Source organism: Equus quagga, chromosome 2 (genome assembly GCF_021613505.1).
Source record: "Equus quagga isolate Etosha38 chromosome 2, UCLA_HA_Equagga_1.0, whole genome shotgun sequence".
In the NCBI taxonomy this organism is placed as follows: Eukaryota; Metazoa; Chordata; class Mammalia; order Perissodactyla; family Equidae; genus Equus; species Equus quagga.
Genome location: NC_060268.1, coordinates 65,133,721 through 65,153,480, shown reverse-complemented (window position 1 = coordinate 65,153,480; position 19,760 = coordinate 65,133,721). Strand labels below are relative to the sequence as shown.

At 38.8% G+C, this 19,760-nt stretch overlaps 1 protein-coding gene across 3 annotated transcripts in view; it reads right to left on the bottom strand.

Moving 5' to 3' along the window:
* LOC124236121 (Bardet-Biedl syndrome 4 protein) overlaps positions 1-19,365 on the bottom strand; it is a 188,120-nt gene extending 168,755 nt beyond the window's left edge. The window contains exon 1 of one of the 3 annotated variants that reach the window (XM_046654823.1): positions 18,865-19,365. In XM_046654823.1, coding sequence (XP_046510779.1) covers positions 18,865-19,230 — 366 coding nt within the window. In that variant the 5' untranslated portion in view covers positions 19,231-19,365. Of the gene's footprint in view, positions 1-17,496; positions 17,544-18,864 lie in introns of those variants that run through there. The other 2 variants (XM_046654824.1, XM_046654825.1) reach the window with 2 other exon arrangements.
* Positions 19,366-19,760: the final 395 nt, after the last annotated feature.

The following is a 19,760-nucleotide window of genomic DNA, read 5'->3' as shown; positions in this document are numbered from 1 at the left end:
ATATACATACTTTTTCAAAGGAATATTATTCCCATATTAAATAACAATCTGAGGCCCACTCTACATTTTCTCTTCATAAGAACTGAAGTGATGAACAGTAGGTTGAAAGATAAAAACATTTCCTTACATTTGAGTTTAAATGGTGAGCATCAGTAATAAGCTCCTCTGAGAACTTCGCAAAAAACTACTTTCTCATTATTGAGCAAAATAAGTCAGCTATTTCCCCTTTAAACACATCAAGCATTTGTTATCTAGCACATCTGTAACAATTTCATAATGCTAATCTTCCAGAATCTCTTGGTGCTTCTGTCAGAAGGAGAACATTAGGCTTTGTGGACCAAAGGTCTCAGTTTGTAATTTCATACATAGATCATGAACAAATTTTATATAATATATGTGTTCTACAATGTAGGTCAAGTAGTGAAATTATTTAACATTAAAACTTTTTTTTTAATTCCTACATTGGACTAGAAAATAGTAAATGTTGTAATAGCAATTTTGGCTTGAAATTTTCTTTAGGATGGCATATATGCACACTGTAAAGTTTAAAAAGGACATGTAGTAGACTTCTGACTTTATTACACTCTTGTTTACTATTTATTTGAATTCACAAGCCATGGCAATGAAGTCACAAGTCAGAGCCCATTGATTCAGTCTGTGTAACTCAGTTTCCTGGGGCATAGAGCTGGATGGAGAAAGGTAAAGTGGATCTGGAACGACAAACAGAAAACACCAAGCACACAAAACAATTACATTCAAAAATGTCTTATATTTTAAGATATAAAATACTGAGCTCCGACCCCAGCAATGAAAACCTGAGCAAGTTATTTAATTTCTCTAAGAGCAAAAAACAGAAACTCTATTAGAGAATGAGAGAAGAGTTAATTCAGTGAAGTCAACAGAAGAGGAATGTGAACAATTCACAAATGAAAAAAAAAGAGATAATACCTAAAATCAATACTAAATCTCACTCATATTTGACTATTTATTCAATGTTTATTTATCAGCTGTGTTCCAGGAACTGTGATGGCCAACGGGAATACCAAAATTAATACACTGATCCTACCCTCAAGGATTTCAGTCTATTTAGCGGGTAAATAAATAATAGAGAGAAGAGCTTTCTGTTTTTTGGTTTTGCGGGGTTTTTTGTTGAGGAAGATTGGCCCTGAGCTAACACATGCGCCAATCCTCCTCTATTTTATATGGAGGTTGCTGCCACAGCATGGCTTGATTAGTGATGTAGGTCCACACCAGAGATCTGAACCCACAAACCCTGGGCTGCCAAAGCAGAGCACACAGAACCTAACCACTATGCAACCAGGCTAGCTCCAAGATGAGCTTTTCAAAATAAAAGTATATACAAAATTCTGAAACCCACTCATAGGGAAGGATTCAAAGAAGAAATGATGTTTAAGGTTGGTCTTGAAGTCTGAATGAGTTCATCAGGGAAAAGAATTTGAAGCAAAAGAAAAAGCTTTACAAAAGCACAGAGAAAAATTTCACAAAGAATTATCATTGTTTTGTTATGCCAGGATGAGTGTGAAGAAAAGCCTGATCTACCATGCTAAGGAATCTTTTATCCTAATCTGCATTCTCTTGTAACCTGGTATTGGGACTCCTAGGCTAAGCAGCTTCCTCCGTATTCACTATTTCCTATCTCATTCCCACCCCACTGCTTATCATGAATGGTAAAGATTTGATACACTTTCTCAGGCCATAAACTTAGACCAAGTATGAACATTTTTGACACTGTCATAAACTGAACAGAATGACCACCCTGTAAGAAAAGGAGACATTCAGCACTCCCTGAAAAATCTGTGGTGACCATACTATACTCACAAGGCCCCATTTTCCATCAATATCATCCTTTTCACATTCTTTCAATTTTTCTTATTTTGCCAATGAGAGCCTTCTAATAACTTCTAATAGCTTCTAACAAGACTCTGCTTATTCACACAAAGGTCGATATTTTCCCTCTTTCCTAAAAACCAACGAGTCTCTTCGGAAGGGAGGGCTTTCCTTAAGCAAAAAGGGGTCAACACACAACAAAAGTAAAACACACCAGGGTTGACCTGGTGTAAAAATAACATTTCAAAAGAGAAACTGGTAAAGTGTGAGATTTCCGGGTAATGGCAATACACTAAGATTGTCAACTTTGAAAACTAGGCCAGGGCAGGTCCAGAAATAGGCAATAATTGAGATCAAGCTACACATGGGATAAAAGTGGGCATGATGGGTTCTGAGTCACTGACTTATAATCAAGTACTTATTTACTTGTCTGCCCTTCCTAGACTAGGAGCCCTGAAAAAGGAAAGGAATGTTCTCCACTCATCTTTGTACACCTACTGCCAAGCACATGTACCAAGGGGAGGCATCTGGATGCAAAAGTTTAGTATAGATTTGGCAGAACACGGTGACAGGAAGATGTGGTTTTAGGAATAGCAAAACTCAAGAGGACAGCGTTCAAGATAGACAGTGGCATAAGATCAGATGGAAAGGCGGCTTTGGTCTTTCAGTTTCCTATCTTAAAAGCATTGACACTATCTTTTCTCGCTACCTGAATTTTATAACTGAAAAAGAACTTCAGAAATGATGAAGCCCAAACCTTTTCTTTTGCAAGGGTATATTCAGAGCAGAGATTGATTTAGTCCAAAGTCACAGAGTAATCAGATGGAACTAGACTCTACTCCAAGACTGTAAGGTCTAAGAGTTTTATGAAATTGTATGAAATGTGAATTAAACAGACAACGTGATTGTCATGTACTTAAAAGCCTTATAAATACTTGTCCCACATGTGGAAGAAGTTTTTAAATAGTGATTTTGGTAAACCTACTGTATTATGCAAAAGAAGGCTGCCCTACACTCAGTTTGGAGGGCTTTCAAGATTACTTTTTATTACTTGTTAAGCATATCATCAATTTTTTTTTAAATGTCATGTTCCTGGAACTAAAATCTAGCCTCACCACCATATCCCTATATCTTACTCTTCCTTTCCACATGGTATCTGTGGTAGCCAGCCTCCAAGATGACCCCCAATGATCCTTGTCTCCTGGTATTTGCGTAGTCCCCTCCCACAGTGAATAGTGCTGACCTGTGTAACCAAAAGAACATCGCAGAAATTACAAATTATGGCTTCCAAGCTAGTCATAAAGACTTAATTATGGCATCCGTCTTGCTTTCTTTGATTACTTGCTTTGGGGGAAGCCAGCTTACATGCAGTCAGGACACTCAAGTAGCTCTACGACGAGGCATACATGATAAGAAACTGAGACCACCTACCAATAGCCATGTGAGTGAGCCATCTTGAAAGCAGCTCTTCAGCACAAACCAAGCCTTCAGATAAATGCAGCCTCAGCTGACTACGACTACAATCTCATTAGAGACTCTGAGCCAGAACCACGGAGCTAAGCCACTTGAAACTATGAGATAATAAATGTTTGTTGTTTCAAGTCACTAAGTGTTGGAGTAACTTGTTATGTAGCAATGGATAACTAATACAAGTGACTCATCTAAGATCAGAGTCAATTAGCTACAACGAAGATTTTAGTATTGTAAAATTTCAGTATACAAACACAGAAAACTTAAGTACAAGAATTTGGCTCAGTCAAAAAGTCCAACTACGTCTGAAAAAATTTGGTATAGCAGAAGAGCTCATACTTTAAAAGTCAAAAGGGCCCAGTTTCAATGACCTCCACCAGTCTCTAACAGAGAAACCCTGAGCTTCTCTGAGAAACCCATTTCTCAGCTTCTCCAGCTTCAATATACTCATCCGTATAATGGAGATAATGCTATTTCCTTGGGATTTTGTAACTAACACAAGTGAAAACACCTAGCATAGTCCATAAATATCAGCTATTGCCACTTTTGTCTATGTTTGTGAGTCTCCCCTTCCATAAAAGTGAGTAAATTAGATCTTTTTTCCCCTCCATCCTGTCAGTTTCCCAAATCTCAGACAGACTCCTTACTCCAATCTTTAAAATGTCATATTTTCTAGCTGGAATCCAAGTTCAAAAATGCATTCTACACACCACAAAGTGGTTGTTTGCTCCCATGGAATACATGCTCTAAAAATCCCCAAAACATAGCGCAGAGACTAAAGGTATTCACTGATTTTTAAATATTTATTGTTCCCCTTCCAGGTAGGATATAATAGCTAGGAGGTAAACCAGCATTCCTAACCAGAACTAGGAAAGCTAGACAATGGGAACAAACCACCTTTCTGAAGGCAGCACAGAGTAGATGAGGCAACAGGAACTAGAGGAACAGGTGATCTTACAACAGCAGTGGCTTTTACGTGGGGCACTTGCAAATTCTGGGAACAAGGAGAAGAGTGAAAATCTACCACAGAGGGGTGCTACTGGGAGGCAGACTAGTGGTCCCCCCTAAAGATGTTCACATCCTAATACTTGGAGCCTGTGAATGTTATGTTACATGGCAAGGGGGAATTTATGTTGCAGACAGAATTAAAGTTGCTAATCAGCTAACCTTAAAAGAAAGACATTATCCTAGATTATCTAGGTCAACCCAATGTAATCAAAGGGTCCTTTAAAGTGGAAGAAATGGAGGTCAGAGTCAGAGATTTGAAGATGCTATGCTCCTGGCTTTGAGTAAGAGGCCACAAGCCAAGGAATGCAGGAAGCCTCTAGAAGTGAAAAGGCAAGTGAATAGATTCTCTCCTAGAGCCTGCAGAAGGAAAACAGCCTGCCAACTCCTTGATTTTAGCCCAGTGAGATTCACCTTGGACTTCTGACTGTCAGAACTGTAAAATAAGGAACGTGTGTTAAGTCACTAAATTCATGGTAACTTGTTACAACAACAAAAGGAAACTAATATTGAAACTTGAAGGGGTGTCTCAAGGAGCGGAGGAATGGTCAGTCTTCCCCTCAGGACATCTGCTGAATCCTGGGATTGCACAGGGCCAATACCTAAAAATCCAAGGGTAAAGCCTCTGAAACACAGAGCGGTACTTCCAGGAGTCTAGGGAGACAATAATTAAAATTTCAGACCCCCTAAGGGAGAGACTGCTGAGAATATAGCTAGTTCTTAGATGAAGACCCTAAAGAGCCAGCAGCAGATAGAAGATGAACCAAAACTGAACAGGCCAGAACTCAGGCTCAATGGATTAAGGTGACCATTCACCACTCTAAGTGCCCAGCAGAAGAATAATGAAAATCTTCTCTAGAGGAATCTATCAACACCCAGAATCTCTAAAATACTTTATACACAATGTATGGCATGCAATCAAAAGTATGTCAAATGACGGGAACACATGACAAAAACCGAGAAGAAAAAAAAAGATAATTTGAAGAGACTGTAGATAATTCGGATACTAGAGTCAGCCGACAAACTTTTAAGAATAAATGATTAGCAAAACAGCATGGTACTGGTACAAAAACAGGTGCACAGATCAACGGAACAGAATTGAAAGCCCAGAAATAAAACCACACATCTATGGACAGCTAATCTTCAGCAAAGTAGCTGAGGGCCTACAATGGAGAAAAGAAAGTCTTTTCAACAAATGGTGCTGGGAGAAGAGGAAAGCCACATGTAAAAGAATGAAAATTGACCATTCTTTTTCACCATTCACCAAAATAAACTCAAAATGGATCAAAAACCTAAAGCTGAGACCTGAAACCACAAGGCTTCTAGAAGAAAACGCAGGCAGTACACTCTTTGACATCAGTATTAAAAGTATCTTTTTGGACACCATGTCTTCTCAGAAAGGGAAACAATAGAAAGAATAAACAAATGGGACTTCATCAGATTAAAGAGCTTCTTCAAGGCAAGGGAAAACAAGATTGAAACAAAAAAACAACCCACTAACTTGGAAAAAAATATTTGCAAGTAATACATCCAACAAAGGCTTAATATCCATAATATATAAAGAACTCACACAACTCAACAACAAAAAATTAAACAACCCGATCAAAAAATGGGCAGGAGACATGAACAGACATTTCTCCAAAGAAGATATACAGATGGCCAATAGGCACATGAAAAGATGTTCATCATCGCTGATCATCAGGGAAATGCAAATCAAAACTACATTAAGATATCACCTCACACCCATTAGAATGACAAAGATAACTAAAACAAATAGTAACAAATGTTGGAGAGGTTGTGGAGAAAAAGGAACCCTCATACACTGCTGGTGGGAATGCAAACTGGTGCAGCCACTATGGAAAGCAGTATGGAGATTCCTCAAAAAATTAAAAATAGAACTACCATACGATCCAGCCATTCCACTACTGGGTATCTATCCAGAGAGCTTGAAGTCAGCAATTCCAAAAGTCCTATGCACCCCAATGTTTATTGCAGGATTATCTACAATCGCCAAGATGTGGAAGCAACCTAAGTGCCCATCAACAGATGACTGAATAAAGAAGATGTGGTATATATATACAATGGAATACTACTCAGCCATAAAAAAAAAAAAAAAGAACAAAATCGTCCCATTTGCAACAACATGGATGGACCTTGAGGGAATTATGTTAAGTAAAATAAGCCAGATAGAAAAGGACAATCTCTGCATGAATCCACTCATATGAGGACTTTAAACCTGTGGACAAAGAGAACAGATTAGTGGCTACCAGGGGAAAGGGGGGGTGGGGGGTGGGCACAAAGGGTGAAGGGTTGCACCTACAACACGACTGACAGACAATAATATACAACTGAAATTTCACAAGATTGTAACCTATCATTAACTTAATAAAAAATTTTAAAAAAAGAATAAATGATTAGTACGCTGAAGGAAACAGAGCAATAGATGGAAAACAGATGAAAAAGAAATCATCAGAAAATCAGCATCTAAAAAGAATCAAATGGAAACTCTAGAATTGAAAACTACAATATCTGAATTTAAGAGCTAATTAAGAGATGTTTAATAGAAGATAAAAGAAGACAGATTTGAAGACCCAGAAGAAAAATCAATAGAAATTATTCAAACTGAAGCAGAGAAAAGATGATTTTTAAGATATACAAAAGAGCACTGGTCACATATGGAACATAACAAAAAGCATTAATATATGTGTTACTGGAGTACTAGAAAGAAAGGCGATAAAAACGGCAGAACTGAGAATTTCCAAAACTTGTAAGACATCATCCCCACAGATTCAAAAGGATCTGAAAACCCAAAGCAAGATAAACACAGAGAAAACCATGACTAGATACAAAGTAAAAAATCTTACAAGCACTCAGATTAAAGATTTGTTAGCTTCCTGGTACCACAAACAATGGAAGCCAGAAGACATCAAAATCTTTAAAGTGCTGAAAGAAAACAACTACAAACCTAAAATTATATACAGAGCAAAATACTCTTCAAAACTGGAGGCAGGGGCCGGCCCCGTGGCCAAGTGGTTAAATTCATGCGCTCCACTTCGGCAGCTCAGGATTTCACTAGTTCAAATCCTGGGCGTGGACGTGGCACCACTCACCAAGCCATGATGAGGCGGCGTCCCGCATGCCACAACTGCAAGGACCCACAACTAAAGATACGCAACCATGTACTGGCGGCTTTGGGAGAAAAAGGAAAAAATAAAATCTTTTAAAAAAAAAAACTGGAGGCAAATAGAAATATTTACACAAAGAAATGCTGACTAAGTGCCTACAATGTACCAGACACTGTTCTGGGCACTGGAACTACAGTAATGATTAAAACAAAGTCCCTGCTCTCATAGAGCCTTCATTTCAATGTAAGAAGTCAGAATATAAACAAATAAATAAATGGAATATGTCAGGTGGTATCTCTGCTAGCTCCTCCTTGAAAATATTAAGCATCTCATCCCATTTCCAATCATCATTCCCCAACAAGCCACATCTTATGATTCACATTTCCTAGATTTTATTTTTTAAGTATCCAATCTAATATTTGTTAATACCCCCACAGCATCTAACATAGCTTATACATAAATGTTTGATTAATCAATACTTCTTAATTTGTAATTTATAATCCATTGCTAATTTACAGTAAAAACGTGTAGTGTGGTTGTCATATCTTCTGTCTGCAAGCCTACATTACATTTCTTTAATGATTCAGAAACACTTCAGAACATCAGAGCAGTGATTCTCAACCTGTTTGGTCTAAGAACCCCTTTTCATCTTAAAAATTATTGAGGATGCCAAAGAGTTTTGTTTATGTGAGTTTTAATTATCAATGTTTACGTAGATATTAAAACAAAATTTTTAAAATATTTATTAATTCATTAAAAATAAGAGTAATTAACTCCATTACAAGTTAAAACAAAAACTTTTACGAAAATAAATTATATGTTCTAAAACAAAAGTGAGAAAACTGCACTATTTTATATGTTTGAAAGTCTCTTTAATATCTGGCTAAATAGGAAACAGGTGGATTCTCATATCTGTTTCTGCATTCAATCTCTTGGGTATGTTGTTTCGTTTGAAGAATAAAGAAAATGTGGCCTCACAAAGACATGTAGTTGGAAAAAGAAGGAGCATTTTAATAGTCTTTTTAGATAATTATGGATATTCTTCTTGATATTACACCAAAACTCAAAACATGGTCGTTTCTTAAAGACTAGTTACAACGTAGAATCTGAAAGCATATCAAAGAACCTTTCATAGTCTGGTTATATTAAAATCCACCGGTCTATCTTGTACTTTGAATGGATCATTTACCAATATACGACTGTGCAATATCACAACTGGTCATTGGAAAATTGGTAATTTGGAAAATACTGGTTTCATTATGTTATGCAGCGCTTCCAAGTGTGGATATATCTTCCTATACAATATCTCATCAGAAGTTTTTAAGCACTAGGAAGCTGTCAGTCTCACAGTGGCAGATAGAAATTTTCCAAAATTCTAATTTTCACTTAAAAACTTAAAAATAGTATCACTGGCAACAAACACTGTAAGCAGTTTTCCTTGAAATGACAGGTGTATTTCATTCACTTGAAGAAACATTTACCATATGTTTATTTGCCATTTGTCTAAATAACCAGTGTGTCAGTCATTTTTTCAAGTAAAAACGGTGTTCCATCAAACAAGCAGCTTGTTCAGCTCACAAATCAAACAAGTGCACAGTTTTCCTTCAAGACAACCACTGTACTTTAGTAAATAGAAGTGCTTTATGCATACCTCCAATTTTGCCACATGAGCTATTGAGAAGATATGTACTTAGTAATTTTTACTGCTTCATCCAGGACAATAAGTGAAACTGATATTTTTTACTGAGTCTGTGGTGGTAAAGATTACAATGACCAGTATAGTCTGGTGCCACTGATTTAACCTTTGCTAATGTTCCCGTGTTTTTACCCACTCTTTCTTTCTACACCATCAGTACACGTCAGCACATTTAAAAAAGGAAAATAACGTCTTAACATTATCATACAATAGTTTTGCTTTCATGGACTATACTTTGAGAACTACTATATTAGAGTGACTTAATTGTTTTTAATATCACTGTCAGTTCATATAAAGTGCCAGGGAACTATATGCAAATAAAGTTTAATCTAAAAGGGTCGCTATTATTATCAGGCCTTTAAAAACTTATCCTCTTGGAATTTAAAGTTTTTTTTGCCATGTTCTTACATTTTCAGTGTGGCATTATCTAGAAATCACAAAATAATTTATTAGTGCCAGAAGAAAATCTTGTCTGGCTCCTTTTCATTTACAGATGAGGACACCGAGGCAGCAAGCATTTACTATGCAAGGACAAACTTCAACAAGTATTTACTGAGTTTCTATTATATCAGAGACTGTGTTAGTGTGCCATAATGCTACGGATGAAGACGACTCAGCTCTCACTCTCAAAACCCTCCTATCTAGCTAGTTAGAGAGACTTAGGTATTGAGACGGCCATATTACAACCTCATGTAGGCTACACCAAACATCCATATGAAGTGCTATGCAAATAGAGCTAAGCACTAGAATAGAAACACAGAGAAGAGGAACCAGGTAAGAGAGATGGTAGTATTTGAGCAGGGTCTGAAAAAGAGTATATCAGACAATTAAGACGAGAAAGAGTATGACAGGAAGAGGCACCGGCATGAGCAAAAACAGGAAAACACAAATGTGTATTATATATTAAGGAATTATAAGTAGTGCAATTAGGCGTGGTGGGAGAATCAGGAACTACAGCAGATGAGATTGAAAACATTAGCTATCATCAAGACAGGGAAGCCACAAATGCTATATTAAAAGAATCTGGACTAGACTTCTAATAGGGGGCAAAGGGGTAGGAATAAAGTCTTTTTTAGCAGGAAAATGACTACTATGTTTATATTTGGTAGTATGACAGTCTGGAAGCCCAGAGAAAGAAGGCAAAATAAAAAGAGGCCCCAGGTTAGGATTAGTAAAAAGGATAGCAATAACGTAAAACAAATTTCAGAGACAATTTGATCAGGGCTAACTGGATGTGGAAAATACAGGGGAAAAAGGAATCAAAGATGATTCTCAAATTCCAAGAATGGTAGGCCAATCAAAGGAAGAAGAGCTTGAGGAGAGAAGGCAGTAAATCTGGGTTTCAAATGGGTTTCAGAAAACTACCTGTCTAAAATTTCACAAATTTCAATTTAAGTATCCACATTATTAGATAGAGGTTTTTACTTGTAAATACTTCCGAAGAATCAGAAAAGACTTGTCAGTCTCTGGCTTATATTTTAATCCCTAAAAAAATGTACGATTGTGATTAAGAGAAAGGATATATTACCAAGTAATTGGTGTCAGTTAAGATCTGAATTAGAAGTATGACAGTTTCAAAGAAGACAGCAAAGCAAGCTAGGAGAGAAGTAGCTGGAATTATAGCTATTCTTAGCATTGTCTAAACAAACGTCCTAGTAATAAGGAAATGCTACCTAATACTTCATTATCTGCTACACTTTTTGCCAAAAAGTATTAAGTGCCAGGTCACTTGTGACACTTCTTTTAAATGGAACATAGCAAAAAGGAAAAATGCTATGCAACAATGTTTACATTAAGGAAAAAAAATTACATGGAAAACTCCCAGTACAATATTTGGCATTTCTCATTTAAATCCTCACCACCTTTCGGCCTTAATACTACTATTCTCATTTTTAAAAATGAAAAAAAGTAGGGCTCTGAAAAGTTAATCTGCCAGAGCAGCTGCTAGGTCAGTAAGAACTTTTTATGCTGCCTTCTATTAAGATACCAAACCACCTATCAATTTAATTCAAATACCAACTGCACCAAGATACATCAAGAAATGAGACATTTAAGATTAGATGACCACCTATCACCAAGAGAATGAAAATTCAGGAAGAAAGCAAAATTTAAGAAGAAACAAATTATATATGATTGTAGAAATCTACTGACTCTGTAAAATGTACTGTTCTTTTGGAAATAAGATCCAACATTAACCCACATTTTAATTAGCTTGAGTTTTGTTTTGCTTTGTTTTAAATACATTAGGCTTTTAAAAACACTGAAATAAGGCAAGGACTGCCACTGCTATCTCCATGGGCCCCAAAGGATCAGTCACTCCAGGTGAGAAAAAGCCCCTGACTACAGATAACTCTCTCAAGTAATAATAAGTGATCATCAAATGTCAGTCCAAATACTTATTCTTCTATTCATCCCATCATTTAATGAGAATAATTAAGCTACTTATAAAGATACATAGTACCATAGTGTCAAAATCAAATGATGACCTGTATATATACTGTCAAGGTCTTAGCAAAGTTATAGCTTGTGATATTATGCCTATTAAAAGAAAGTGGCTAATGGAAAAACAGAGAAGTAGACAACATGCATAATCAAAGATATAGGCTCACTGTCATAAAAGGAATGGAGAAAGGGGATTGCTTAACTTCAGGAAGGAAAGTTTTTCCTTCAGGCTTCCAAAACAACAATTATGTTTTGAAATAAAATAAAAAATTCACCAAAGGACCACCCTAGGAGCAACAGGTGAAATTAAAATGAAAGCAGATTTTATTTAGTCTAAAAAAAAAAAAAAATGGGGGCCAGCTCCGTAGCATAGTGGTTAAGTTCGGCACACTCCACTTTGGTGGCCCAGGTTCATGGGTTCAGACCTACACCACTCACCAGCCATGCTGTGGCAGTGACCCACATACAAAATAGAGGAAGACTGGCACAGAAATTCGTTCAGGGCTAATCTTCCTCAAGCCAAAAAAAAAAAAGAAAAAAAGAGGAAGACTGGCAACAGATGTTAGCTCAGGGGCGAATGTTCCTCTGCAGAAAAAAAAAAATCAAGAGTTAAACTTGGAATGAGCTACATCACAAAACAGTTCACTGTGATTTATTTGTAGTTAAGCAGAGATTGGAATGTTACAGAGAGGATTCTTTACTTACCAACAGACACTGGACAAGAACAGGGATGCTCATCCCTGGCTGTGCACTAACATAATCCAGAGAAGATTTCTGTTTAACAATAATGCCTGGTCCATCTCACGGAGACCCATTTGCTTACTCTGGGGTGGGGCCTGAGTGCCTGCATTTTAAAAAATCCTCAGGTAAAAAAATCTGAATAAGATGAGTAGATTGCATCAATGTCAATATACCGGTTGTGATATTATGCTATAGTTTTGCAAGATGCTATCATTGTAGAAAAATCAGTGAAGGGTATGTGGGATCTCTCTGCATTATTTCTTGCAACTTCATGTGAATCTATAATTATCAGAATAAAAAGTGTGATTAAAAAATCCCCAGGTGATTCCACTATGTAGCTAAAGTTGAGAGGAAAAAAAAAAAATCAGTGGACTGGAGAATCTCAAATTCCTGCCAATTCAAAGAGACTACAAACTATTCTTTTATCTTAGCCACTGAAAGGTAATTAGGAATGCTTACCATTTAAAGGAATAATAATGCTTTGCAAAGCCAAATACAAATAATTTATGGTTAATCAAAAATGAAAAACCAAACTACTATGCACTCCCATTAGTATATAAATTGACTGGATAGATAAGCATTATACAATAGGTGTCATTCACTTCTTGACTGAGCCAGATATGTATATCATGGTAGGCAGCCTCTAAGATGGCCCCAAGGATCCCCACCTCCTTACTTTTGTGTAATCCCCTCCTGTTGGGTGTGGGCCGGATTTAGTTACTCACTTAGAAAGAATATGGCAAAGTAATGGGATGTCACTTCTGAGACGAAGTTATAAAAAGACTATGGCTTTCATCTTGAGGGCTCTCTCTGACTCCTGGCTCAGAAGGAAAGAAGCTACTTGTGATGCAAACCACTTTCTAGAGAAGCCCACATGGTAAGAAACTGATGTCTCTGGCCAAAAGCCAGCCAGTCAAAGAGGTTGGCCAACAGCTACATGAGCTTGGAAGAAGACCCTCCCCCAGTCAAGCCTTGAGAACTGCAATCCAGCTGGTATCTTGGTTGCAGCCTTATAAGAGACCCTGAACCAGAGGCACCCAGCTAAGCTGCACCCAGAATCATGACCCACAGAAACTGTGAGATGATAAACCCTTGCTGTTTCTAAGCCACTAAGTTCTGGGGTATTATGGGGCTAAAGATAACTAATACATATAGCTACCACAGGTCAAACCCAAAGAAAAGAATTTAATGTGATGACTTGTGCCTTTCTTCACAGCATCAAACCTCTCAGCTTCTACAACATTACTACCCACAATTTATAAACTGTTCTACAGTAGCTGACCTCACCATTACTTGGACACTTTCCTCATTCTCACTTTATTCAATTTCTTAGAATGTCTTCCTATCCCTCTTTTCTTTCCACCCAAATCCTAGCCATCTTGCAGATAACCTCCACAGATCTCTCTTCCATGAATACCTATTAGTATCCACTTAACGCCTGATTAAACTACTCACTGACCTAATAGCTTTGAGTGTCTAAATTCAAAGAGATCACAAACTCCTTGAGAATAAGCCTTCTCATATTCTCTTCAACATTTAGTACAGTACTGAGCAGATGCATTTACAGCTATCCAAGACTTTAAATCTCTTCCAGTGTATTAAACTAAAAAAAACCCTATTTTTGTTTTAAAGAAAAAAAAACAGGGGGTGGGGAAGAGTGGAAGGAAAATCAAGTCCTAGAATGTGAGATGTCACTAGTTCAGTCTGTATGTCTGAAACAGTTCAACTAAGTAAAGGCCACCTTATCTAAAGGCTAGCAGTAACGATAACAAATCCCCTCCAACTCTCTGATTAGCCTAGGAAGTATTATCCAGGCTCTTGAAATTTTCCTTTTATTAATTTCTTAAACAACGTGCCTTCCATCATTAACCCGCCTCTGTAGTAATTTATCCCTAGTCATAACACATGGAGAAACACTGCTGTTAAATTTTAACTAGATCAGTCATTCTCAAACTTTAGCTTGCATCAGCACCATCTGGATTTCTTACTAAAACAAGACTGCTGAACCCAACCCCCAGAGTTTCTGATTCATAGGATTATAGCCATAACAAATTCAACAAGAATTGATGTAATTGAAAACTTATAGCTCAAGGAAATCATCAGGGAAAAGATAAAAGTTCAACAGGAATGAACCATACCAAACACCTTAATAGCTTCAAAACATACACACTCACTCTCTCTCTCCTTTCTCTCCCTCTTCTCCCCCTACCCAAACAAGTTAACCAATGTATGTACATCTTGATACGCACACTTGAGTTCAATTTCTTGGAAACAAGAATCATCTCCAACTTGAGGCTTTAAAAGGATGATAAAGAAACAAAGCATTAATGTAAAAAAGACCAATCTAGTAGTTCGACTCTTGTTTTAACTTCCCAGATTAACAAAAACAAAGCAAAACAAAACTGAAGGTTCTGAGATGTAAACTGCCAGTTACAGGAAGAGCCAGGGCTAGAACTGACTCCCAGGCCAACACACAGTTCGCTGGAATACGCTGCCTCTCAATTTAGACTTGAAACCTCACCTCAGAAGTTCTTTAATGAAATCTTTTAATGAAATAGGTGAAATAAAATGAAAGATTTCAAATCAACAGCCAACAGAAAATTTCCCCCATAAGGATTAGATATTTCTGTCTTTAAAACAAGTTATTTAGCATAACAAATCTTACAATAGAAAGACATCCACCCCCTTCTCTTCATATCTCCTCTCTGACCACTCACATCCAACAGCCCCATGGCCCTCTTCCTCAGCATACTCTTTAAACTTGGTATTCCTAAGGGTTACTGCCCTTCTGACTCTAGTCATTCTCCCTGAGTGAGTCAAAATCATGACAGTGGATTGACTATAACTATTCCAGTGGTTCAGAACTATCATCACTGCAGTGGCTAAAAATATATAGATACTCAGGCTCCAACTCAAACTTAACTAATGAATAACAATCTCTGGAAATTGAGCCCAAGGACCTCTATATTCCCCACCTCTATATGCTCCTTAGGCAAGAACCATATCCTTTACTTAACACAGTGACTGGCACCCACACAAGGCACAACCAACATGTGTTAAACTTCACCACAGAGATATAAGATGGCAAGTTTAAACATTCCTTAACTGCAGAATTGTACAGTGTTAGTTTAATAAATTATCTAGCTATTTAGGCAATTACATTAGAAATTCACTGTCTAATATTACCAATACTAGTTAAGTAAATATAGTTGCATAAGTTAAGGGTTTTAAGCACTTCTCTACCATCAGTACAGGTTAAAGAAAGTCCCTGATCTTTTCCTAAAAGTTCAAAAGATAAGCTAGGTGGCCACAAAGGATTTAAATAAAACAAGACCAAATTAAACACATTATAACAAGAGAATCACAGAAAGCTAAAAGTTTTCTAAAAGAAAAAGTGAAGATTATAACTTACTTGATTAAAGACTAGAACTAACCTGCAGATATCTACAAATAACAGTATTAATGTGTCGTTGCCCAAGAACTACTCTCCCAGAAAAAATAATCAAATTCCCATGGAAAGATAAATTAACTTGGCGATCTTTTTCTCCCGCAAATTTATTTTCAATTCACTAATACTTGATTTCATATTGAAAAGTAGCATTGGGGAGCAGAGGATTTAAATTTTTTTTAATTAATAGTAAGCTCTCTAATGTGAACCAAGTAAAACAATGGTTTTCAACTTGATAAACTTAAAACTTGTCACATTAAACCAATGTTAATTTTTTAACTGAAAAAATTAGATGACTGATTTAAAGCCTCTGAAGATAAAGAGGTCTTATAAATGGGGCAAAATGAGCAAAAGTAAAGAGCAATTTACAAAAGAAATACCAATGCCCAATAAACATGGCAAAAGTCCAATCTTATCAATTAAAAAAAAAGGGCAAATTTTAAAAATTACCATCATTTTATCCCAATCAAGCACTGACTAGTGAGGTAAAACTAGTATAGCCTTTGTGAAAGCAATGTGGTAATACATATCAAATGCCTTGAATAAAGCAAATCCTTTGACTCAGCAATTCAACTTATCCTAAGAAAATAAAACGTTCAAAGATTTATCTATTAGGATATTTCCAATGAGGTTCACAAAAGCCAGAAACTAGAAAATATAAAGGAAGGCCAATAACAACAAATTAATTAAATAAATTCGTTTAGATCTGTAATCAGATAAGTATTTGAAAAATAGTTATTACTGACAGGTAAAAGCTGTTGAGATTCCTTCTGTTTTTGTAACCTGTTTTCTAGGGAAAACATAAACAGACCATACAGTATGATTCTGTTGTTATTAAAAATACGGATAGCTTACCCAAAGGTCTGGAAAGCTAACTACAGTTCAAATTTTGGTGTATCTCACTGAGTGGTAGGCTTACTTTGTCTTTTTATTTTTTCTTGCCTAACCAGTTTTTTCTTACAATGTGCATGTATCATCTGTGTAATTTTTTAAGTTTAAATCTATTAACATAAATAACCTATAATATAATCAAAGCCTAGTTTAGATCTAGTAAATACACCATTTGGAGAAAAGATGGTCTGGGATAAATCCTATCCTTTGATTTACTGATATTTCTAAGTTTCTAAATCTGAACTTTTAACGAGGAATAGATACATATTCAAGAATTCTATTTAAGAGTATCCTTACCATGAAGTAGACTAGAAACCAGAGTTTTCAAAAATCAGGAAACGTGGTAAAAGTAAGATACCTAAAAAAAATCCCTAGGTCTTATGGTCTTGTAGGTCTTTATTAGTTCAGTTCATCGGAGTTTATTCTCTCTCCCTGAAACTAACAAAGGAAGAATGATGTCATGTACATTAGCTATATCTCTCTTCCAAAAGAGACATAAAGAACTCGTAAGGTTTGGCATCAGTGATTAAGACGCACCTAAGACCAGAGAAAGCTGGATGAGATTTAACTATAAGAAAACAGACCATTAAGTTAAAAAATAAATATCCAAGAGGTTTTTTTTAAAGCTAATTAAAATGCCAATAAGCTAGGTAGTAAGTTTGAAAACATAAGATTTTACATAGTTGTAAGTAAGTGAAAAAAGAATTCAAGGTTTTACTATAAATTCTTTTAATGATGTTTCCTCAAAAAAGAAAAGAAAACTTCTCAATTAAGTAGCCTAAGAACTCAACTGTCATTTTTATGATCAGAAAAAGAGCAGTAAAACTTACCTTTCATCTACAACCATTGAAATCCCTTAGACTGCGTTATCTATATGGAAGTTTGAGATTTCCACTGTTTAGTAATAGCACTAGACGTCACAGATATTGTTTCCAGTATTATTCAAAACACTGTCTTCAAATGGGCCTAAATAGACGGTTTAATTTTCAAAAGACAGTGGTGCTTACTAGAAAATACTGTAAAAAACCTGTTAATCATGCAAACTCAACAAGTAGGCAGTGACATTCTATTTTGCCAGTGAATATTAGCCAGCCAATTTTAAGGATTAAAAAAAAAAAAAGGAATGACATACAAGGCAAGAGTAACTTGCTGGTCATGTATATACTTTCCTTCCATGTAACTAGTGTTTTCCAAAAGTTGCACTGAATCAAAATTTCATTTTTATCCTTCTATCAAAACCCTGTCGCCCCATAACTGTTCCCCCTCCCCCAAAAAGGGAAACTTTTGATTTCCTAAAGCTCAAAAATGCAAAATCTGACCCACAAGAAGGCTAAATGAGATGTGGTTGTCAAATTAAAACAAGCCTAATTTACTGACCACGAAGGAGAAATGATCGGAAACAGGAGTCCAGAAGCAGAAAGCCTCTACTTTCTAACTCACAATAGTGTCTTGTCCAATATTAGACAACAACACTGCGTTTTGTTGTTTTAGCTGCAGGCTGGGCATGCAATCTGCAGTAACTATTCCAACAGCATCAAGTCAGTCATATGCTACGACTGGAAAAAGTAGTAGTTAAGTCCCACACAAACAGCAAAGAGGTAAAGAGATGCAAGCAGAAGCCTCACCATCAGAAAAGAAGGCCCAACAGCACCTCTTCCGAGAAATAATTCCCTTCCCCCACCTTTAAGCAGGCATTTATGACTGCCAAGCGGATCCATTTCTCTATTAACTGGTGCCCACTTGGGGCAACCGTACACCAAGCTGCTCTTAGGCCTACTCTAACCTCTTCCAACAGTGCTCAAGTGAGACTGAAGGCCGGAGTAACCCTCTCAGAGGCCCAGTTCTTTCTGCTCTTCTCCACCACCACCTCTCCGCCCCGCCCCTGTAGGCGCTCCTCCGGCCAGAGGAAGGACACTGGGCCCAGGACGGGCAAGAAATGCCCGCAAAAGAAGTCTTAGGCGGCCGGAGGCCTCCGCCATAGCACGACCTGGAAAGCACCGCCCTCAGCGCACCTTCCCACACCCGGCTAACCAGCGAACGTCTCCTTTCGACACACGAGAGGCAGCGCAGGAGACAGGGCCGGGAGGCACCGGGCTGGGCTACGCACCAGGCCCAGGCCTGCCCCTCGGGGCCGCGCGGGCCGCCCGAGTCCGCTCCCCAGTCCGCCCCGGTGAAGCCAGCGCGGCGGCCCCCCTCACCTGGATGACCTCGTTGACCTCCCGGATACATTCCACCATGTGTTGCAGAATCTGCTCAGCCGTGAGCACCTCGTAGCGGTAATCCTCCTCTTGCTCGTGCCCCGGCCCGCTGCCGCCGCCACCGCCGCCACCGCCACCGCCGGGCCCCAGAGCGCTGCCGCCGCCACCGCCCGTCTCCCCGCACAGCAGTCCGTCCCGCTCCCCGCCGACGCCCAGCCCGGGCTCCACCAGCTCCACCTCGCCCAGATCCAGGTTATCATCGTCCGGCTCGTCCTCGTCCTCGTCCTCCTCCTCGGCGCCGCTGTCCTCCTCGCTGCACTCTTCGTCCTCATCGAACTCGTAGTTGTAGCCCTCGTCCGAGTCCATGGCGCGACGCGCGGGGGCCCGGGGGACGCTGGCCCTGAGGCGGGGAGAGGGCGGGGACGCCGAGGCCCCGGCTCTCGCTCCGGCTCCGGCTGATGTCCGGGCGCAGGCCTGGCTCCGGCCCCGCGGGCCGCGGCTCCTCCCCGGGCGCGGCGGTTGGCGGTTGGCGGCTGGCGGCGGCGGGGAGGGCGCGGAGGAGGGAGGGAGGGAGGGAGCGAGGGGGCCGCTTGCCGCCTGCCCCAGTCAGACGCGGCTCCTCTCCGGCCTCCGAGAGAAAACAGTCCCCAGCGCCACCTCCACGGCCGCTGCTGCCGCTCCTGAGCCAACAAAGGGGCGTGCGTCACCGCGTCGCGCTGCGTCGTCGCGTCACTCCTCTTGGCGTCACCGCGCCCCGCCCCGCCGCCCCTGCGTGAAGCGCGGGGAGACCCCACGGCTCGGCATGGCAGTGGGAGCGCGGCGGGAGAATCGCCCTGTGGGTTTCGGCTGCTGTAGCTCTGTGGGCCGGCACCTATGGACCCAGTACTTGAGGAGGC